At 37.8% G+C, this 23367-nt stretch overlaps 4 protein-coding genes across 4 annotated transcripts; 2 read left to right on the forward strand and 2 right to left on the reverse strand.

Moving 5' to 3' along the window:
- Positions 1-1385: 1385 nt before the first annotated feature.
- LOC143450685 (uncharacterized) lies at positions 1386-3273 on the reverse strand. The gene is made up of 3 exons (XM_076951330.1): positions 2884-3273; positions 2542-2752; positions 1386-2450 (listed from the first exon to the last, which is right to left on the reverse strand). Exons 1-3 carry the CDS (start codon positions 3024-3026, stop codon positions 2436-2438), a joined length of 369 nt encoding a protein of 122 aa, XP_076807445.1. The 5' UTR covers positions 3027-3273; the 3' UTR covers positions 1386-2435.
- A 4175-nt stretch (positions 3274-7448) lies between these two features.
- LOC143450693 (ciliogenesis-associated TTC17-interacting protein-like) lies at positions 7449-9072 on the forward strand. The gene has a single exon (XM_076951341.1). The coding sequence runs from the start codon at positions 7585-7587 to the stop codon at positions 8689-8691; it is 1107 nt and encodes a 368-aa protein (XP_076807456.1). The 5' UTR covers positions 7449-7584; the 3' UTR covers positions 8692-9072.
- A 3146-nt stretch (positions 9073-12218) lies between these two features.
- LOC143450194 (uncharacterized) lies at positions 12219-13727 on the forward strand. The gene is made up of 2 exons (XM_076950641.1): positions 12219-12634; positions 12992-13727. The coding sequence occupies exons 1-2, from the start codon at positions 12447-12449 to the stop codon at positions 13143-13145; spliced, it is 342 nt and encodes a 113-aa protein (XP_076806756.1). The 5' UTR covers positions 12219-12446; the 3' UTR covers positions 13146-13727.
- A 375-nt stretch (positions 13728-14102) lies between these two features.
- On the reverse strand, positions 14103-19674 carry LOC143450046 (uncharacterized). Its single transcript, XM_076950445.1, has 19 exons — positions 19499-19674; positions 19266-19341; positions 18954-19028; positions 18565-18690; positions 18286-18414; positions 17985-18116; positions 17743-17862; positions 17509-17631; positions 17289-17411; positions 17039-17161; positions 16768-16890; positions 16428-16553; positions 16107-16328; positions 15915-16010; positions 15499-15690; positions 15113-15220; positions 14877-14982; positions 14420-14527; positions 14103-14308 (listed from the first exon to the last, which is right to left on the reverse strand). The coding sequence occupies exons 1-19, from the start codon at positions 19622-19624 to the stop codon at positions 14248-14250; spliced, it is 2295 nt and encodes a 764-aa protein (XP_076806560.1). The 5' UTR covers positions 19625-19674; the 3' UTR covers positions 14103-14247.
- Between the last annotated feature and the right edge of the window lie 3693 nt (positions 19675-23367).

Below are 23367 nucleotides of genomic sequence, written 5' to 3' on the forward strand. Positions count from 1 at the left end.
TACACGGTACGTGACCGTATTCTACTGTATAGCGCAGTATCTTTAGTTTTAATTCCAATGCAAGTGTTCATGACTAACCCAGTATATATATACACGCAGAGTGTATTAACGTTAATGGAACTTATATTTTTGTAACTCAATCGTTTCAGGTTCTTTGATGTTTGGTGTTCGGACTAGTAGCATCAAGAAATCAAAATGGCCATTTTGGAAATGATCAAAGAAAACGGTTTGAACTGGCAACGACAGTATATTGCAGAGGTGGCCAGACCTGCTTCATGCTCGAGCCGCATATAACAAAATCCAGTTTTAAAAAAGCCACAACACGAACACAATAAAAATACAAATTTATTCACTCACAACGAAGTGTAGCTAGTGATTAATATTAGTGCAACGTGGTGATACTATCAGTCTCCACCTGGGCCACAAGATGTTTGAAATTAGGCTGATATGATGTTAAAGCAGTTCGAAGCAGTTCCTTCTAGTTTTGATTTGTCAAAACTGAGCGGTTTTTTGACTTTACAGATTTTATCACGGAATAAAATGACTCACAACAGTATGTTGTGCTGAAAATAGAAATCAGCCGATAGCTGTTTTCTTTAGGTTCGGGTATTTTGCCTCTGGGACTTTTTTCCAGGACTCAACTGTGAATTATGTGATTTGATTTATGGATTCAGAGATGTATGGCCCATTTTCAAAGCGAGATCTTCCTGCAGTTTCAACAGTTCCATTTCATTTCCCATTCTCCTCATACTTACTTTTTCTGCAATTATTCCTCAACGACATTTCTTGGCTAAATTCTTTTTGCAATTATTAGTATTACCGTAACCAAGACTTGAAACTAGGTCGGCCCTGACTTACAGCTTCAATCTGACAGTTTACTTAACTACAGTGTGCAAGTTAGCACACTTCTGCACAATAATGTGATTTTCGGAGTGTGCTTCGACCATTACTAACAATCAGTCCATTGTTACTACGTGTGATTGAACGCATTGTTTCTTAATCTGATATAACAACTCTTTTACACCGGGAAAATGCATTTCTAATTCATCAATGCAAGTTCATTAAAGAGCCGCAGTTTGGCCACCCCTGGTATATTGCCATGAATTAAGTTAGACTTAAACATTCTCAATAGCAACGATCAAAGATAGATGCTTGCCTTGTACAAACTATGCTTTATGCTGCAAATTCTTTTCCAACGTCATTGTCACTGTGTTGCATCTTGCCATCGTTGTTGTTTGAAACTAAAACATACGCGTATTATTTGTCGTACTTGGTCAAGATCCCTGTTTCTGAACCTTTTTTAGGTCACGAGCCCCTATAGGCCTATACGGCTATAACATTCTTTAAAAGCTATGGGCCACTTTGCAAGAAAGACATTGGAAGAGTCGGAGTTATGTTTTTATCAGCGTCGTGGTAATCAAAAAGACAGCAAACAAAACAAGATATACCCAATGCACAACTGGCTAAGCCATAGAACAAAAGAAAAAACCACAAGTAAATCAGAAAAGAAAAAGAAGCAATAGAGCTAGCAGAAAACAGTACGATCTCTTCCCGTTTATTTTAACACGTTTGCTAATGTAGCCATTTTGTATTATTACATCACGATGGCGGTCTTGCAATTGTCCAAACTAGTTGAGGTGCATGTTTGATCAAGTGAAATTACAACATTATGGACAGACAAATATATATGGACTTTCGTCTTCATTGGATTTTGTTTTATGAACCTCTTAAAGCAACTTCTTCAACCCAAGTTAAGAAGCCCTGGCCTAGACGTAACAGCTTTGATGTTTAAGCACGTCCTGCCTCTACCATAGCTTCTACATATACGGGCTGGTAAAGACTATGACTCTATAGTAGACGAATCAATTGTAGTTTTCTGATTGAAAGCGTTACACGAAGTAATAAATCTAACCACCGGACATATTATGTACCATTGTCGTTTGCCGTCTTATACGTTTATGTTTCATGACAAAATTTCCGCTCACAGTTGGCAAGTTATGATTGGAAACAGGTTGTTAAGAAAAGTTAAGTAAGGTTCGCTTTTAGGAATATCAACGCTTACCGCATCTTACTTTGGTCAACGTTTTGCGAAAAACTGCCATCACTTTCCAAAACATTAGCACTGTTACCAATTTGTTATCATGAAAGCTTTTTATAAATATTTTATTTTATACGGTGTAAAATTTATTGTAAATAGTCGCTCAAATCAATCTTTGATCGATTTTACGAGGCGAAAAAAGAAGAAAAAAAAACGAAGAAATCAGATTTGCATTGTTCATTGCTAAATTTATTCACCAAGAATTCGGAATCCATGGGATGTTGGTGCCGGTTTGAAGTCTCCTTCCTACATCAATCTTCCTGCTCCTGTAGCGCTTACTCCTCTAGCCTTGGACGAAGATCTTCCTCACCTCTTGTCATGGTCACGACCGTGACCTTCACGACGAGTTTGCCTGAAACATGACGTCAGAAAAATCAGTCAACAAATAACACCACGTAACGATAACAAACAATTAGTTGTTAGGAAAAGCGATCACGACTTACATCTTGCGGTATGTTGTCGACGACCGAAGTTAGTGGCGAGCGTTTCATGCTTTCGTCAGTTGTTTTAGAAACCTCCTTATTGCCGGCTTCCTTCTCAAGTTCGGCGTGCAAGTGCCTGATGTACTGAACAGCGCCGAGCACTATTTCGATGTTCGACGTCGGTTTTTGCTGAGTTGTTGGGATGATGTCGCTCAGTTTTCGATACAAATATCTGAATATCACAAAACAAAACTGCCTAATATTTTCTTTAATGCTATCACTATTGAAACAACATGGTCTAGGTGTGTGTAAGTTCCACCATTAAAATATTTCTAACGGTTTACAGTAGAAGATAAGTCTTACTTGAGCTCGTCTTTTTCCGAACTGAAGCTTTCACTTTCCTTCAATGTGGCCTGGGATGGCAACCCAGGTCGATAGGTCTTGTTGGTGGTCAAGTATGGGGCACACCTCGCCACTGTCGACAGCGACTTTACAACTTTGACCATCGCGGCTATAGATACAACAATCTCACAAATACAACTCGTCTGCAACCAACGCTGGACTGTACTTTTTTAAATGACGAAGAACAAAGCGTGTCCGGAGGTATATATACTCGGTCGCTTTTTTCTCACTTTTTCTTTTTCACTTTCGCTTCCGTCAAGTCTTCCCTGTTAGCTCTCTCGTTCACACCGACATGACATTAACATCCTGGTCTCAAAAATAAAGACTAACTTCTAAATCAATAAAAAACAGTCAAAAGCATCCTGTTGTTTGCAACATTCACACGCTCAAGGTAGACGACCTTATGAACTGAGGACAAAAAACTTTCGAAGGATTTTCCGCTTTATGTATTAATTTAATCAGTGGCAATTAATTCCATCACATGAGGCTTTCGAACACTTTTCCGAACGCGTAAAAGTTTTTTTAGGCTGATTATAATAATTGAAAGCGTCCTTTCAATTAAGTTTAAATGTATCTAACAAATAAAGCAGGTCAAATAGGTTGCCGGTAAATAGGTGTAAGTGTGACGTCGTAACAACATAGTCCTGACATGATGATTAGTTTGCGGAGAAATTGTTATTATTTGTGATCGTAACCACATTTCTTCATACACGTATTTAATCTGCTTGTTCCTGGATAATTACATTGGTCCAAGGTAATTAGAATTCACTTAGATGGACGATTAGAAAACAGGGATCTGCAATTAGGTAGCGTTAAAGATGATGCCCTGTTACATAAAATCGTTACCGCAAGTAAATTGCAGCCAGTCTTGCTGCAGTAGTTAATGCAAACAACGGGAAGGTCGCACGTAAATAAGATCTACGATTTGAGATTGCTTGCAAATCCGATCTAATTTCAACAATTGAAAAGAAACTGAATATGCAGCTCAACGTGCGGCATTCATTATCCGCATCTTGATGGACCTTAGTGTTTTAAAGGTTGGCGCATACACATTGACTAATTCAAATGGAACTAAACTGAAAGGTTATATAAGGACTTTCTTATAAAGAAAACTTATATAGAAAACATTCTTATATAATTTTCTTGTATGTTATAGACTCCCTATAATCCTATATCGTCTTCTTTTGTCCTTAGGCTTACACTTACACTGTAAACGTACTCAGCAACTTTCACAAACTGAATTCGCCATATAACGTCTTCATACGCGTGGTGGAATTGATTATATTGGCAGCGGGTGCGCATTTATTTGGTAAACACCTTATTGTTTATATTAACACGAGTGACTTACCGACCCCTCATAATAGTTTGTGTGAATAGTGCAACGTAAATGACAACTTACTCCACACTGCTCGCACTTCGACGCGTATTTTTCTTTCCATTTTCTTTGATTTATTGAATCTCTGCTTCGGTCGGGTCCAGACCGCCGGGCGCCCACAAGGTTCGCTAAAAGCCATGGACAATGAAAAGACAACGAAAGAGTTTACCAATGTAACTAAACAATGCAAACTTCGTGGCGCCTTTCTCTGCTTGTACGAAGCATTACAAGGAACTTAACGTGACTATTTCCAATAAACACCGGTTGTTTTTCCTATTTTGAAAGTTGTAAATGTTAAAGTCACAGAAACGCTTCGACGATTGCCAAAGAGGTTTTAAAAAGTCGTCTTTAAAAGTGTAACGTCGAATGGGAAAACCGAACCTAAACAAAGTGCCCAGGACTATGTGGTTTGTCTGAAAGAAATTGTATAACTTTGTGATGTAACAATTTTATCTTCAGCACAATGGTTTAACACTAATAATTATCAGCACGAAATTTTACGGGTCAATGATTTGCGCTTTTTTGTTCACCGACCTACGTAAATTTAAATTCTCATTGCAAATTGACGACTATGACTGTAATTTAATTACTCATAAAAATATCTTCATCGTTGCTTTATGACGCGTGCAAATGTCATTATTACGTCTTTGCAATTGTTCGAGTTCAATGGTGTGCGGCAGAGCGTTATGGACCGTTTGATGTCCAGCCAAGATGTAAAGTTGGCGCCGTTCCAGATCATGGTAGCGATTAATGGGTTTATGGTAATAAAAACAAAATGAAGAAATATTAAAAATCGCTCAAAACGGATCGGATCTGGCTCACGGGGTCGGAAGACAATAGGAGTCCGCGATTTTAATATCGGCAACGCGCTGATAATAACAATAAAGAAATAAAATAAACACGTCTTCCTCAAATTTATGATTCCTGCTGGAGGGACGGGGGGTTGTCAAGCAACAGTTTTATGACGTTTCTATTTGTATTAACTTGTTGCTCGAAAAAGGTGATCCCGCGGTGCAAGCTAAAAGGTGACATTGTCAGGTTTTACAGTTTTATTGATTCTGACCCGGTTCTCATAAGCAAACAAGCGAACAAAACCGTTGGGATCGTGTGAAAGTTCTGGGCATCACTAACAAGGTTTTATTGTCTTTACCAATGACGCATTTCTTAAAACCTATAGAGGTATTTTTCTAGCAATTAAAGTGTCTACGACACGATTTTTATGCAAGTCAAGATTTGCATTATTTTCTATTCGCAATGACCGGCTAGTTATAAATATTTAAATTATGCCAGAGTTTGATAACTAGATATAGACGTTTAACACATAGTTGTGATACATAAAGTCTGTCATAGCAAAACGTTTATAAGTTAGTAAAAGACACCAAGAATCAAGTCAAATCTAAAACGACCAACAAGTCTTAAAAACGTTGCATATGATTCATTGGGACACGCGCAAGGGAATAAGTGTCCCGCTGCCTTCGTTTATTAAGAATTAATAAAAAAAATCATATCCATAAAATTCAGAGATTATTCTCTGCAGAGGCTTGACGTAAACCGTTTAGAATTATAATGAAGTCGGAAAGATTGAATTTTTCACGACCCAGCGGGTGGCACGACACATGCTAAGTTTTAATAAACTCTGCTTTTCCCAGCCCTTTCAGAGTGATTAGAGCAAAAGGGATTTCTTAGCGCACTTCCTACAGACCAATTTACAAAGCGGCGCCTAAGTTTTTTAAGCTCATTAGGCCTAGACCTCGAAGGAAGGACTTAATTAATCACATGCCCGGAAGACTGAATCAGAATAAACTGCATTATCAGTTCTAAATTACAATTTGACAGTTTAGTAGGACGTTAAGCCGAGCGTCTCAGTTAGTTACATATTTCGAACCGGCTACATTTTCTTAGCTGAGTAAAATGTAGGCCGCTGCAACTATTTCATCAGCAACAGGCGTACTTGGATACCATTAGTAGGCCAAAGTAGTTACCTTATTTTACGACACTGCAATTTTGAACTGTATCATGGCAATTATAACTGTTGTTTACAGGTAGAACTTATCAACTAATCACAAGTCGGAATAGAAAAAATTTTCAATAAATTTCTGGATAAAAAACATAAATGTAAGGGGGCAGTCTTAAACAAATAGGGATTCAAAATACACAAGCATAATAGGACGACATGTATTTTTCATCTTGACGTCCGATCTCGTTTGCGAGGTTCCAGACAAATGTTTTGTCATGCATCAAAAAACAACAAAGCTTTATTTGTAATAAAATGATTATTATCACCACTGGTTGTAACAAAGTTTAAACAGATGTGCCACTTTTTTAAAGTAATTTTGAATTGTGGATCATAACTGGACGTTTTAATATACTGTATTTTGAAATGGCAAAATGTTGTGTCTTCCAAATAAAAAATACCTTGACAGATGACCCAAAATTGTAAGATGTCTATGCTAAAAAGACATAATCATAATTATGAAAAATTATAATGTAGTACAGTACTGCAGGTTCAAATAATCCTTAATAAAATATAACAAACATAACCTAATAAGACATAAAAACAAGATGGCGTAAGTTTTTTTAATAAACTGGAAACACCACGTGGTATAATTTTCTTGTAGTTTTTCCTTTATTTATTCATTTTTATATTCACGTTATATTTAGTTATATGATGTAACTTTTTGTTGCTATGAGTAACGCAATTCGCCATTTTCCAAACATTCATTCAATTTTTTCCAAGTTTATGACAATCTTAAATTTGTTTAACTATGTTTAACCAATGTTTATGCCTGTTAGACGATTATGCCAAATATTTTGTATTCTTAAGCAGAAACAAAAGTTAAATTTAAAGCTTCTAAGTTATTAAGCTGACTTTGATCCACATGAAGTACCGGTACTTTGAAGTTGAAAAATAGTCTACGGATGGACAAGAGATGTTTTGTTTGAAATTTTAACTGGTTAAAAATTTTTAAAGACCTGTAAAGTTTAGTTAGAAAGTGTTGATGCGGACTTGGCTAGGCTACATGTTGCTAAGTATACTATGACTTCATTTTAACCGTCTTTTCTGTAGTTAAATAGAAGACCATAACTAGCCTATAACTGACCGTAACCTTACTAGGCTATAGCAACGAGCCAACGACAATAGCCTACCACTTCCTTTTTGTGTTGCGCAGGTAGGACACATAACTTGTTTGAAAACTTGGTGATGTAATTAGGAGCAACACAATTTTTGGTGGTAACTGCAAAACGATTAGGCTATTTGAAATTACAATACAGCATTTAACGAAATTATGGAGGAAACAAAAGTTGAATCAACCCGTTCTGATGACGATGACGTTGTAAAAGCAGGAGAGTCAGCAATAAACTTTTTGCAAAATATTGACCAGGAAGAACTCTTAATGTGCATTTTTAAGGACGACTTGGTCACCGTATCGGAGGACGGCAAATCAATTGGAGAGTTTGTGGCAAGTGTCGAAAAAGCGACTAAATCGGGAGAGATTTGCTTTCTAGTCCATGCGAGTAGCCAAGGAAAAGTTGAGGATATTCCAATGGGCACAAGCCTGCAGACTTATCTTAACTCTAAAGATCTTTCGTTGGTCTACCAGGAGCATTATGAATACGTCAGAGTACCGGGACACGAACTTGAAAAACGTACAGAGATGGACATCGATCGTGAAACTGGACAATTAACTGTAAAGAGACAGGTTACGCAAGGTGACGAGATCCGAAAATCCACTCATCGCTTTCCCAAAGAACACCTTATTGGTTTTATCACCGAAGGATCTAACTTGCTTTTGCAGAGATTGCTGGTGCGATGTGGAATCCATGAAGAGATGGATTTTGTAACTCTCGACTCAGAATCAGGACACATAGTCCCGATGACGTACAAGCCGCTACCAGAAAGGAAACAGCAAGTCGGGAAGAAGGAACTCACTGTAAGCGGCATAGAACGCTGTGTGGTATCCAACGCCGACCTTCCGTACACGTGGCAGTCTTATTTCATGGAAGATGGTCACCTGACTATGAGAGTTCAAGTGGGTTCGCCGGCCATCGTGACGTTGGAGAAGGTGCCACGCATGGTTGAACGCGAAGAAAGTGAAGAGAAACCGATCTTCGGAAAACAGCCGTTGGTTTGGGAGCAGGATATGGAAATGAACTCCAGATTTCTTCAAAGGAAAGAGGAACTGGTTGCCGGACACGAAAGATACCTCCGCGAGCACCCCGAAGCCACGGCACTTCTGGCGGATTTCTTCCAGTTCTTGCTTCTTCGTCGGCCTCGGGACGTTGTCGGATTCGCCGCGGACTTTTTCTCCACTTTCTCCAACTCGCTTCCCGAAGCATCTCCCTACAAACACTCTGCGAACGAGGCAGAAACTGAACCCTTATCCAACCAATGAAAATGTTGTTTGAAGTTTACTAAGTTGATACTCTATGGACGGTCCATTTAAAATTTGAAATGTGCGCGCGTTCATTTATTCTTTGATAAGTGATAGTTTACTACATTTTGGTATTTGGTGTTTTGGTATTTGATATTACTAGAATATGGTATGTTTTGAAATCATATCTTTTTGGTCAGAACATTTCACAGTAAACTTGTGGGTATGTGTTAACCCTAAAGTTTTAAAAAGCGGATTCAGAAACGATTTCATAGAGATATATTTTACACAGTTGTTTTGTGTTTATTATATCGTACAAAAGTTATATTTTGTGGTGGTTTTGTTCAAGTTCATTTTAACGTAAGAATATTCTGTTGTGCGCGAACACGTTCATGATCTCAACTGCGTTCGAAATTTCGAAATAACTTGTGCACTGTGTTCAGAATCAGATATGGCTAATATGTGCAGTGTTTAACCAAAAAATTGGGACGGATAAGCAATCACTATAATGTTAAGAGTCGTTCAAACGTTCGAGAAACGAAAGCATTTCTAATTATTATTTCAAAGGTGGTTGCAACAGTTTTGTTTAGGTTTTAAACACAAACAAAAGCATACTCTAAATCGCATGATTATGACTTGCTGTGAAAGGCAAGTTGCCTTACATGAGGCGGTAAAAGTTTTAACCCTTCTAACCTTTGCTGCTCTTTTAATCTCGTTACAAGAAAAATCGTTAATCACGTGTAATCTCGTGTAGTCTGGTGGACGTGGGGTTGGATTACACGGACACGAGGTCACGGGAACAAATTCTTACTCGGCACAAGAGACGGGTTCATCGAAGTTCAAACTCGATTCCACCTATGAAAGGTAACCGTTGGCCTCAGGAAGATTGTAATTATCCACTTAACTCATTTCGGACGACGCCGGGCGGTACTAGTATTTATTTACAGCCTCGTTATTTTAAGGCAAATATTTTACTTGCATTGTTAGTCGTGTCGGTAAGTTGTAGGCGTATAGGAAAAGTAATAAATTTTAGTTTTAAACATTTTCATGTCACTGCTTTTTGCCCTTTAAAATCACAACTAGCTATACCACAAGCACAACGTTCTTATACTTGACTATTTTATTTTAAAGCCAACATTTGCGTTGGTGCCAGATCTCATCTATATGCAAAGTCGTTTTCTTTGGTAAAAACGAACTTTTGACACAAAACAACCTGTCAACAATATTGGCATAATTATTTATCGTAACTCATCATTGTTTGTACAAACCGCCTTTGATTGAGGTCCACGAAAAGGTCGCACGTGCAAGAAAGTTGACAGGAATTTTAGAAGGTGAAATATTTTATTAACTTTGTACAACTTGTTTAAACAGGTAGCACAAATAACAACACAAATACAGCAGCTGCCCTATTGTTTCTCTTGTTCCCTTTTTGAAAATAAACAGCAATGAAATAAACACTTTCACATACTTTTACAATTATGAGATGCACAAATTACCAAACTTTGCAGGGGCGTTATATCATTTCTATAAACACTTTTCGCGACTACGTTTTAATTTAAATTGGTTAAGATACTTCTAAAGCTAAAAACTCACGCGCTGCGTAATAATTATAACGAATAAAACAATAGAAATACTGTAATGTGCGTTTTACATCAGCCAGCCATAAGATAAGGTGCATGTATAGTCTCAAGGCGTTTCAGTTCTGCAACATTCACATCGTAAAATATTATTACTTCCCGCGTTAATAAGAAATGATGTGTGATGACGTTTCTAAATCAAAGTTTGATGACATAATGGACGCAGTTTTAAGACTTAATCATTTTATTTCAAGATGTGCTTCCTCTGTATACGAAAGTTTTTTTCATTCGGAAAATTAGACATAATTTGCTGTGAAATAATTAGCATAAGGTGCTGGCTTCAATGTACACGCGCTACCATATTTTACAAATAAATATTTGTTACGCTGTTTACTGTTTAAGTTTCAATACGTTTCAGGAATTCAAAAGAGAAAAATGTGATCAAATACTTTATTGTATTGTATTTAGAACCCGGAACAGTTGATTACCCCGTCAAAGGACAATATTGCTGATTAATTATTGAAGTCAATGATTACCAAGGAAAATTGGTTCCAAACTCAAGGCAATGAAAAGTGATTTTACGCAACATTTCCTCCATGTAATAACCTGACATTAATGGCTGACACGAATTGCACAAGAGATTGCCAAGTGCTGACAAAGTTGCAAAATCACAGAGTGATGATCCAATTTGCTTCTATAAGCTTTATTATAAACCCCTCTAATCTAAGTGGATGTGGAAGTACAGTATAGTATAGTCTGCAATAGTAATAATAAGTAGATCTCACAAAATAGACAGCAAATAATTGACAGAACTGTACATTTAACGAAAATAAGTTTTGTAAGTAAAGAAATACCAATAAAAAAAACAAGTCAACTGCTAGGCAAAATCAAAAAGTAGCGTATAATACACGAAAATCAGACAAAATACGAATTTTTCTTAACAATTATAAAAATTAAAACTGTGAAACACAAAACTCAAAAATTCAAATTCCTTGAAACTACAACAAAGTAAAGACTTAAACGCTGTACAAGATTAAACGTTGGGACAGAAGCAGCTATAAGAGAAACCTTAACTGGTGGTTATAAGACTATTAGGCCTGTTGTGTGTTGATAGTAACAAGATCGACTGTCTTAATTATGCCCGGGAAGAAACGTTGCTAGAACCTTGTAATTCGGCCGATAAACGACGGTACATTTATCATATTTTAGGGAGCGGTGTGTCACTGATGTTTACATGGGGTTGTAAATAATTGAGTTGACTGATCCGCTAGATCTACTTTATGTCGTTGTAATTTGTCTACCCATTCTGGTTTTACTTCTGTCGCTCTCATTGGATATACAACACGTGTACGATAGCAAACGTCATACTAAAATATTTCCTTGTAAAGCTAAACTGTACAATCAATGAAGTAATCTGGGTCCTGAGCACCTTTGGATTCCCCCTGCAAGCTGTGGGAATTTCCAAAAGTTATTTAACGGATCAAATTATCCATCTCACTGCAGGACACGAACAGCTTAAAGCGTTATGAAGAAATTTGACTTTTATTTCAATCACCAGCATCAATATTTTGTGTTTGCAATGTGTCTTGTTTTTGTGATGTTTTTGTTTTGTTTTCGCCTTATAGGATTAAACAAGTACAAAAGTGTAATTTGTAAGTCTTTGTATTTGTAAGTAGGCCTAACAGTAAATTTTTACTGCAGTTAACCACAAATTAAAAATATGGCACGTTATTTTGAAACTTGTGCCTAATCTCAGTTTACACTAAAGGCCTATCACAGAAGTGCGACTAGATAATTCGGACAGAGTGTCAATAACATATGACATCATACCTGGCTGCATGCGGCAATCGTTCGACAAAAGATTGGCGACAATTTAAATTTGGCAGGAAATCCTTTAGCCATTTATTTAATGCGGCGGTGAAGAACAAAAGGTTGTCATTAGATAGGTCGCCATTAGGGAAACGCAAAACATGTGTGAGAACAAAGACCATGAAAACCAAATGGTCGCTAAATGAGCAACAGATTTGACGACTGAAAACGGAAACTTAGCGCTAAATAAATTCCAGTCACTTTGACTAGATCACATCAGTGTCTAAACTACTCTTGCATGAGCACTGCTTTAATGTCTATTCGCGATCAGAAAAAATTGCAATAATTTCTTTCAAAACAAGATTCCCGTATTCTTGATCATCGTTTACCATGGAGAAAGCCAGCAAAGTATTCAAGATCGCCTTCAACAAAAATGCTTTGACTGAAGTCAGCAACTCACCAAAAGATATGATAGCGGCCAGTAAGTCTTACGTCATCAAGAATTGTCACATTCCCGTTCCCAGATTAAATGGGAGTTCCCTTGCGCCATCGACGATGGAGGAAACTGCAGAATTAAGGTAAGAACTAAGAATAGCTCGTATCTTATGCATGTAAGCTGGGTCTATAACGCTTTCTCGAAAGCAAATTTCCGTAATTGACAATTTCCCAATCACTAAATGTCGAACATCGTGGACCCCCAAAGATTACTGAAATTATGCAATGCTCATGCTGACTTGAAGTTGAATAAGCAGTCAGGCTATTGTGTCATTCGGCATTATGTGTTACGGGAAAATGTCCTTCGGATAAAGTGACAGTTCTGAAAAAAACTATAAGCGTTATAGGCAAGGATTAAAATAGCCAAAAATAACACCAAATCTGGAAATCACCTTTGGTTTTGGGACATATTTTGAAGTTCATATTTTTAAATATTTCAGTGATCTTTGCTCAAAGCTGCGAAGTATAATTCCCTCTTGCCAGCAGACGGCGACTTCAGACACAGAAGTGGTGATCAATGCAGTAAATTACATTCGCGAACTTCACTTACTTTTGAGGGAGACGTCGCTAGAAACACAAAGAAGTGTACCGTAAAGATTTCGGTACCGGTCGCGTGTACCCAAAAGAAGAATGTATCCCTGAACCAGACAAACGCGAGTAGAACACATGATGCAATCTCATCGCCTTCAGAAGACCAAGTTACATAATAAGCAGACTTTTGTAATTTTTCGGTGATTGTGCTTTACGAATTCATATAAGCTTACTATGTCTTACTGTCTGTCTTACTATGTCTTTATACTATGCTATGATTTTATATCTTTATATGATTTATTTGTACTTACTTGAATTTTTTTTTCAAAAATTTAACTCAATCTGGTCAATCTCAGTTTTAATCAATCTGGTTGTGTATAAGCCCAGCCTGTAAAAAAGAGTGAACGCTCAATTTTAACAATTTCCTGAACGTTTTAACACCCTTATCGAAATTAATAAAAACTATCCGAAGTTATCCAAATCAATGAAGCTATACATCGAGAAATAAATATCTTTTTTGATGTTGTGTCTCGTTATTAGCTTGTCGTGAGATTATCCTGGTGTAAGCGTGTATGCAGTTTTCAAATTTTCAAACAACTTTATTCCATTTGAAATTTTATTTTACTTTTCTGCAGTCGGTCTGGACTTGGACAAGGTCAGCAGCTGTTGCTATACAGTGCACTGTATAGAATATATAATACAGTGCACTGCCTTCAATCAATAAACTGATATTTTGCTGTCGCTGTCATTTCTACAACATTTTTGGACTCTGATCAGAACCGAATCGACAGCTACTGACCTGGCCTTGGCATGTAACCTATATGCTCGTATGATCTTGCCAGTATTTTACAATTTTTCCATATTTTGGATTCTTTGAGCTCCAACGAACGTTCTGAAAATTAACGAACGATCATATGTAATGTCTTTTTCATTTCGGGGTTGCATGCGTTTGACAACGATTACATCCTTTAACATTAAATTGTATTTTTAACTTAATCTGACTTCATGATGAAACAAGACTTTTAACCGGAATGTCGTTACTTTATTACACGTGTTTTTTATTTAATATTTTGCACAAAAATTGTTTCAATATCTCGACTCGCGTGTTGACCTTGATATACCAGCGATCATCGTTATTGCCGCAGTGGTTTGCACGACAGAGACATCAACACTGGATGCGGTATTCGATCTTATGTGACCGGACTCGGGTTCTGCGTTGGTTGATCCTGAAATAAAGTAAAAATGACGTATGCTTGACGTCACACCCGCCTATATATTCGTACTACTTTTCTTTTCAAGGCATGATGAGAACATAATCGAAAAGAAAGGCGTCCTACCTCCATCTAGTGCACAGATTTTGACCGCAGGGCACTAGATAACTCTCTCGGTATCCTCGTCTGATGAATCTATGGGACGGTATTCGAACAGCGACTCGCGGACAGGTTCTAAAGGAAAAATGCAAACGATTGTATTTTGTGAAGACAAGAACCAGTCCAGAAAACCTATTTTCATGCCAGTTTCTGCAGTCGTTGGGTTGTTATACATTGTGATATTGTTAAACATCTTCTAACGATCAAATAAAGTCGGATCCAAACAGAAAACTTTACTGAGCAAGTTTTACGATCGTTAGAAATTAAAGAAATTAAAGACATTTTTGCGTAGACCCAGTTTAAGACAACTAGTTATCAAGAGGTCGTATTTATTACACCACATCACAGCTACCCGTTTTTTTGTTTGTTCTACTAAATCCCCCATTTACAAGTATAATATAAGTATTATGACGTCAGTACTCACATTATCTGACACCGGAAGCCTTGAGTTCCTTCCGGGCACTGACATCGGTTTCTCTGCAGACATTTTCCACCGTTGCGACAGGGCGGACGACATTTCCGCACGAATTCTGAAGAAAACAAAATTCAAAGTTTTAGAGAATTTCCAACAAAACTTCATACTGTCAACAACGAATAAATAAAAACACTTGAACATTTGGGGAAAAGTAAAAACGTCCTGGCTTGTCTAAATCCATCAACCTGTTTCGCATCGACCTCCAGTAAACGTGTCGGTGCACTTGCAACGATTCCCGCTAACACATTGTCCTTTGTTTTGGCAAGGTGGGTCGCATGTATAAGGGAGAGTACCTACGTCACACCAGGTTATTAGCACGATTTGGCATATACGTATTTGCTTTAGCAAATCACAAAGGTTCCTACTTTAAAATAACGATTAATAACTCAATAAAATTGACTTAATGCCAACGAACTAATAAAGATGTTGCTTGAAAAATAATGTGGTCTTTGTTAAATCTGCCTAAAGCTTAACTGTAACCGCAACCGCACGTAACTCCATAGGTGTAACTGTTCAGGAAGTACAAGAAAAGTTATGTCATAGTTTTATGATATAAGTAATTATTACTCACGTATCTGACATCTCGCACCAACCCAGCCTTCGGTGCAGACACACTTATTCGCCCCGAAGCAGTTACCGCCGTTCTGGCAGGACGGTTTACAAACAGGATGCTGGCAGAAGCTTCCAGTAAATAGATGTGAGCATTCGCACTTATTAGGGGCAACACAGCGTCCTCCGTTGGCGCACTCAGGAAGGCAACGAGCTGAAAAATAAATCATATTATCGCAAAAAAACTCATTAGTGCTAAAACGTCTTGGACGGATTTACGTAAGAACTTTTAAGCGATATGATTTAGATCGACATTGTGTTTGTGGCATCAATATCACCAATCATAGTCGCACCAAACCAGGAATCCGTTTCCCTAAAGGAAAGGCAATTGTTTCGAAGTCATGACCTTCTTTTTATTTTATCATTACAAGCTCGCACCTTGTCGACAGTCAGGTCCACTCCAGCCATCGGGGCAGAGACAAAGATTAAATCGTTTACAGGTACCCCCGTGCGCACAAGGTGGGTTGCATAAAGCTGTAAAAATGTATAAAATGTTATTTCGATGATATGTTTAAGCCTATTCACAGAGACATCCCAAGGTTGTTTATTTTGAATACAAAATTTTATCACCTGTACAGTCTGGTCCCGGATAGCCTAGCGGGCAGACACACTTGTTCGGAGCCACACAAATTCCATTGTTTAAGCAGTCGTCCAGGCAAACAGGCTGACAAGTGTATAAGCTGTCGTGTCGCCTTCTGTATCCTTCCCCACACTCGCATGTCCAAGATCCAGGAGTGTTGACGCAAATCTGTTCGCAATTTCCCCCAGAAGCTAGCGAGCACTCGTCGACGTCTGAGCCGAAATGCGATCAGTCAACAAAGTAATTCTCAGAGCACGGATGTTAACTGAGAAAGAAGTCAACTCAAGATGAAAATTTTACTTCGCTCTCACCGTCACATTGTCTTCCGTCTTTATTCAGTGTCCATCCCGAGTTACAACTGCAGAGGATCTTCTCATCCTGATTAACCTCACAAATCTGATCGCAACCTCCGTTTTTCACTTGGCAAGATGGTATCTCTGGGAAAGAGTATCTTTAAAAAAGATTCGAAGTAAATTCAAACCATTGTTATCGTGGTCAGTTACAAAATTACGCCCAAAATTTCTTATTACAAGGTTTAGAAAATAGATTGACTGTTTGTTTTTGTAAAGCAATCAGCAAACCTTTGGTTAAGATTATTATTGTTAAAGGTTTTCGCAAAAAATCCTGTAAGTGATTTCCGATTACTCATACCTTCACACGTGACACCATCTTCACCAATCACCATCGTTTCAGGGCAGCTACACGTATAATTTCCGGGTTGGTTCACACAGTCGTGCGAGCACCCCCCATTTTGTACATTGCACTCGTCGACGTCTGCGAGAAATCAAACAAATAGAAAAAAAGGCCTAAGCTGCCGGACGACCATGTTGCGTTTAGTCATTTTACGTTTTATTTGGGAAACGTTTTAAGGAGCCACTCAGCTCTAAGACTGCAAGATAGTGTAGGGCGTAGGCTATCTCACCTATGCATGACACATCGTCAACATGCAAGACAAATCCATAATCGCAGGTGCAATAATATCCGCCTTCGTAGTTCTCGCATTGTTGGTCACAATCTCCATTGCTATTCAAACATTCGTCATAATCTAAAAACGAAACGTTTCAATCAAACTTCTGGATGAAAAAAATGGATTATCAGAAAGGAATTTAGGCTTTAAGATAAAATGGTTGCCAAGATTTAGTCAAAGACAGGGCAAAGTAAAACTTCCGAACCAATGCAGTCGGTGTCATTTTCATGCGCATGGTATCCAAGCGGACAAGCGCATCTGAAACTTCCCGGGATATTTTCACATTCGCGCTGACAAACCTCTGGACTTTCTTCACATTCGTCGATATCTGCCATAGAAATATTATATTTTCACGACATAATTGCTCAATCGTTAGCAAGATTAATGATTATTGGCAACCACGATATTAATAATAAAGTAATAACCTTGGCAAGAAAATCCGTCACCAACAAATCCAGAAGGACAACCACACGTGTAAGATCCAATGGTATTCGTACACGTGGCTTCAACGTCACAATTGTGCGTTTGAAGAAGGCATTCGTCTTCATCTAGATACGAAGTCAGCAATGATTTAAAACACAAAATGAAAACTTTGGCAACTTAACCACCCAGGTCTATGTTCAAACGTGTTGATCTGACGTTCATTGAACCACACTCACCAACACAAAGGTCCCCGTCTCTTATGAAACCATCTTTACAACCGCAAGTGTAATTTCCAACCGTGTTTTTGCATACGCCAGGTGACGCACATACTGCTCCGTCTTCACATTCGTCAACATCTAAATAGATTACTCACAAAGATGACTAAAGTTGGATAATATGTTGTTCACCAAACTTACCAATACGACACACTTGAACATGGCAATGCGTTAAAAACCTTAATATGTCATAACAAATATACCGAAGCAAGCATTCTGCGACGGCGAAAGGGTAAATCCTTTTCTGCAACTGCAAGTGAAACTTCCCACGTTGTTTACGCAAAGGTTACCAAACAGTCGCTGACAGTCGTCTGAAAACTGGCATTCATCGACATCTTAGAAAAAATAAAATACTCCAAAATTTGTAACTTATTAACAAATACTCAAAGAGTTAACAACGTAAAAAATCAGTGCTTTTAATTAACACTTTTCAAGTGCAAACGAAACTAATGTACTTTGTCCAATAAGAAGTAATTAAAAGCACTGTACTTCTTCGAAACTCACCCTGACAATGTCCATTGGACCAAACGTACCCAGGTCCACATTTGCAGGTGTACGAGCCTGGTGTGTTGAAACACTCAATGTCGCTGTTGCCACACGGTTCATACTCAGGAAAGTCGCATTCGTTTACATCTACGTCAGAAGAGAGCTTGTGACGTAACGTAATGCAAAAGGTTACAAACACTACCATCACACATGACGTAATTAATGGTCATTTCTTCCTCTGTTTTAAGAAGTTCGCATCAGGTAGTGCTGCTATCTTTGGCAAAATATTTAAGTCACCTTCGCAGAGGCCAGAGTGGGCGAGAGCATAACCGTTATCACATACACAGGCGAACGTTCCTTCGAGATTTCTACAGGAGCCGCCATCTCCGCAAATGCCGTCATCAAGCGAACATTCGTCAGAATCTGCACGATAAATGTCGATAAATGTTAAAATGAACTACAAGGCAATAAATCTCGAACCAGCACAAAACGATGTGGCTCAAATACAAAATCTGTCAAGAACTTCAAAGTTCAGCACTTTGCTGTCATTTGCTCATAGACGACAGTTGTTGATATACTTTTCTTAACAATTATCAACCACAATAATAATATGAAACACCAAAACAAATTGGTTTTGTTTAAGAAATCAACTATAGTATGTTCACCAGTTATTGGTCCCTACTTACCAACGCATTCCTGAGTGTCATCGTCATATTCGTACCCACTCAAGCATGTCAAAACATTGGTGTCGTCATCGTAATCTGCAAAGAAAAACAACCTATTTCTTCTGACGTATTGAGGGCAATTAATTGCAGTTTGGGTAAACGCGAAGTAATTTTGCTGACGTTGATTTTTGTACGAATTGCACAGAAGCTGTAAACATATTTTTTCTAAAAGCGAAAACCGATTCAAAATTTCGCCTGGCTGGAAATTTCACATTTGCAAATGTTTTAAAGTCGACAGAAGTTGAAAATTTTGGATACAATTCGGCAACTTACCATCGTATCCGTCTTCTTCTACGACGTCTTCTTCTACGACATCTTCTCCTACAGCATAGTCTTCATCGACAAAATACTAAAATATTACAGCAAAGTTTCACCAAGCTTACCGTAACACGAACAATTTAAAGCGAAGTAAAACTGTTTTCATTCCTGGATGATCACAAAAAGTTATCTTCGAATGACAATGCCTGAATTCCTGACTGAAACTTATTAAATCCAAAACAACTCACCGTTTCGTCTTCATCGTCATCAACAATGAGGACAGCATCATCAAGAGGAGGTTCCTCTTCATATTGAGCTGATGCTGGATCACTGGCGATCAAGACAAGGACAACCAAAGCTACTTTGATAATCATGACTGCTACAGCTGGCTGTAGCTTGTTCTGACTAGCACTGGAATCGTACCGCGACGTCTGGCCATGTATAGTCTGACGTGCCTGGTTACTGGAGCGTGAAATGCTGATTAATTGCTGTGGTTGCAGACAAAGCGGAACCGAGTGGTGTTTGGTTATCTCCAAGTCAATCTTTTAATTGCATCAAAAAGTGAAAACAACTCAATAATAAACAATTCGGAGCAATCTGTATCAGTTTATTAACGCGAAAAATTTGTTGCCCCCCCTTAGAAGTTATAGTTTGTGCAAAAAACATTTGCGTAAAAGCAGGGCCGGCCGGCAAGTGCGAGGGCGAATGCAAGAATTGATGATGGGACCCTTTGCCGATTTTAAGAAACTCTATTTAATAAATAATAATAATAACGTAAACTAAAAATTAACTCTTTGCAAATCAGATTTCATCAAAGCTTTGCCTTATTAAGTAATTTCATCAAAACATCCTTTTCCGAAAACAAATTGTGAAATAACATTGTGATTTACGCTAAATCAAAGCTAAATTTTTGTTTGGGTGCTAAGTAGTGCGCGGCCCAAAGCAGTTTTATTACTCTCATTGGCCTAAGGCCGGTCCTGCGTAAAAGTGAATAGAAAACTATTATAAAACATTACTAAACCAACAAAAAATCATACAAAAACATAAAAAATACATCTGACGTAGTAAAGCGAAATATTGAACGAAAACTGCATAACAACCTTGATACAATATTGTAAATAGAGACATGTCCCATTTAACAGCAAATGTACAAAGTAGGCCTACATTGTTAAATGTAATTAACAAATATACATTGTTACCACGACGGCTTATGACAGAGCAAACCAGAACGAAGTAACACAACAAACATCAAAGACTTGAGCATGATGGCTTATAGTTTATAATTCAGACTTGACTAACTTATTTATGTGAACTTTACATATGATCAATGTTAAGTCCATGTGTTATCGTCTTTTTTGTTCCTTATTAGTCTGTACACTGGTCTGGTTAATCACCATTTTACGTCATCAACCTCCGAGGAAAATTCCCATAAAGAGTCGGAAAAACGCGTTTTTCGAACTTCTATAATACTACACTGGCGAAAACACTCCACCCTAACTGAAATGTACCCCTGACTGGACTGAAATGTACCCACTTCACGAAGTCAATAAAATCGTTAGAAAAAATGAAAGGAAAAACCAATATATAAAAGCATAAACCGGACGACAACGTTTATCCATATTGGCATATCTCAATGGATTTCAAGCAAAAACAATCAAAACATACGGAGATGTAGAGGAAAAAATTACCCAACTCTCTGTTGCTGTTCGGTTAAAGTTGTGGTATCTCGTGGTGAGATACTACGCCTTAAACTTAGGGCAAGTTGTACACTTGGTAGGTGTACTGACGTTGTATTGGGTATTTTCCAAAATGAATTTCAGCTTCGACGAGGAAAATTCTTCCCAATTCCAACGTTACAAATTTGTTTCCCATCGGTCAAGGTTTAGAGGAGTTGCGCTCCGAAAACCGGGTCCAGGTCGGTTGTGCACTTCCATACTAGGTACGCGCTCCATGCATTTTAAACAGTGTTTAAGATTTACATCTCTTGGTGCAATGTAACTTATGTGACAAACATGTTAGAGATTTTTGAAGGTTTGCCTACTGCGTGCTATACTTTTTCCGGGAGTCGGGGCTCATAACATTCCTGAATTATACCCTACAACCTGAATCATTTGCCCTCGGTAGCTTTTGTATGTTTTCCTTCGACCGTTGTAAAAGACAAAACTCTCCTAAACCTAAACAAACGTTAGGCCTTACTAACTTGCTAAAGAATATTCTATGTGACATTTAACGAAAAACAGCGGAATATACGAATATACAGGATTATCAGTTACCAGGCATTAAAATATAGCACTTTACCAGACGGTTACTTCCTACGTGGAAGTTGGAACGTATTCGAGCAGCTTCAACGCCACTTACAATGTGCGGAGCCGTACTGGAAAATTTGTATGAAAAAAATGGACAATTCCGGCGTAGAAAGTTGGATTCTGCGCCAATTTTCCAGGGCAGAATTGTCTTTTTGCTTTATATTCTATATTATAAGTATTACATTGAGATGGCGCAAATCTTTGCATTACATTGTTTGGCACATTTATCCGGCGCACTGAAAACAAACTTTCCAGTAGGGATATGAAGTGCGTACGGAGTATGAAAGTGCAAAACCAACCCCACTACGGTTTTTGAAGCACAACTCCTTTAAAACTTGACCTATGGAAACAAATCTGGTTTCTTTAAAATTGAACCGAGGATTTTTTCTCTACATTTCCGTTTGTTTTGAATTTTTACGCTGTTTATTTATTAAGACCATCCACTATAGTTGTTGTTTGGTTTATCATTTTGTATGTGGCATTTTCTTAAAGCCACTTTATTGGGATTTCCCTTCAGTTTTGTGACGACTACATGCAGTGGTTACATATCAGCCCCATTTTGACTTCTAGGAGAGTTACAGTTAGGGTAGTGTGTTCAGTTTTTGGCAGATTAGAGTTGTGACGCCATTTATACGTCATAAACCTGTAGGTTTACTTTCGTTAAAATACTTTATTAAAGGCTTAGATTACGCATTTTTCGACTTTTTATGGGTATTTTCCCTTGGAAGTTGATGACATAGGTTGGTATTTTTTGTGACATTACCAAAAACTTTTTTAACCAACAGTACAATAACATCATAGTGCAGTCATGTGGTAACTTTAAGGTGGTTCTGCCCTTCCATACTGGACTAGAAAAAGTTTCATCCAGTTTAATAGACCTAGACCATTTCTGAGTTATGGCCGCCATTTTTTCTGGGTGGCAAAATTTCTTCAATCGCCTATAGGCCTACCGGTACTTAATAATGGCAATAGACCCTTTCCGAGTTACTGTCTCGATGGCAAGATATTTTCGATCGCCTATACTAAGCAAGGGAAAATGTTGACCCACTTTGATACTTTCCTAAATTACAACCGTTCTGGCCATTGGATTGTAAAGATTTCACTTAGGTGAGTTGCATATGAATTCTTTTATGCAATCAACAAAAAATAAATTTAAAATCAAATTTTGTCGTTTGAATATAATAATTCCATTTGTATTTACTCCTAGTTGATTTTTGACGTGCCGTACAAAATTAGCCTGTGTAACGCACCGCAGATTGCACACAAACTCTTACGCATTTTACATTGCATTCTTCACTTACGATGTATCTAGACGTCATATCAGACAAGCCCAGTGCTTTAGATTCAAACCACTGTGAAATACGAACTAAGCAGCGTATTTTCAAATTTTTTCCTTTATCAGGTAAAGTAATTTATATGCTACTCATCTGAGCAAAATCTTTCCAGTCCAATGCCCAGAACGCTTGTAATTCAAAAAAGAATCAAAAGGGTTGACAATATCTATTGTTAAGTATATATATTTCCATTGATTGAAAAATTTGCCACCCAAAAAGTGGCAGCCTAAACTCGGAAAGGTTCTGTTGTAGTTGTTAACCTCAATTTTGCAAAAAGTGTTTTCAAGAATGCTGTCTTGATTTCTCATACAAATTAGGTTGTCACTTTTCACATAAGTTAATAAATTTACGAGTAATGTTGCATTTGGGTTTGCCCATGTTGGTTTTCGTGTTACTGGCTTAACCTGCATGTTATATATAGCTGTGGTGATGATATATATCCAACAGAAACAATGATTATGTAATTCTTGCAGACTC

The sequence above is a fragment of the Clavelina lepadiformis genome, chromosome 3 (genome assembly GCF_947623445.1).
Source record: "Clavelina lepadiformis chromosome 3, kaClaLepa1.1, whole genome shotgun sequence".
Taxonomy (NCBI): domain Eukaryota; kingdom Metazoa; phylum Chordata; class Ascidiacea; order Aplousobranchia; family Clavelinidae; genus Clavelina; species Clavelina lepadiformis.

Coding starts and splice junctions, on each gene's coding strand:
- LOC143450685 (XM_076951330.1), bottom strand. CDS start 3,026: ATGGTCAAAGTTGTAAAGTCGCTGTCGACAGTGGCGAGGTGTGCCCCA. Junction 2,753..2,883: donor TCGGAAAAAGACGAGCTCAA/GTAAGACTTATC, acceptor TGTGATATTCAG/ATATTTGTATCGAAAACTGA.
- LOC143450693 (XM_076951341.1), top strand. CDS start 7,585: ATGGAGGAAACAAAAGTTGAATCAACCCGTTCTGATGACGATGACGTT.
- LOC143450194 (XM_076950641.1), top strand. CDS start 12,447: ATGGAGAAAGCCAGCAAAGTATTCAAGATCGCCTTCAACAAAAATGCT. Junction 12,635..12,991: donor GAGGAAACTGCAGAATTAAG/GTAAGAACTAAG, acceptor TAAATATTTCAG/TGATCTTTGCTCAAAGCTGC.
- LOC143450046 (XM_076950445.1), bottom strand. CDS start 19,624: ATGATTATCAAAGTAGCTTTGGTTGTCCTTGTCTTGATCGCCAGTGAT. Junction 19,342..19,498: donor ATGACGATGAAGACGAAACG/GTGAGTTGTTTT, acceptor GTAATATTTTAG/TATTTTGTCGATGAAGACTA. Junction 15,221..15,498: donor TGGTGCGAGATGTCAGATAC/GTGAGTAATAAT, acceptor GGTGTGACGTAG/GTACTCTCCCTTATACATGC.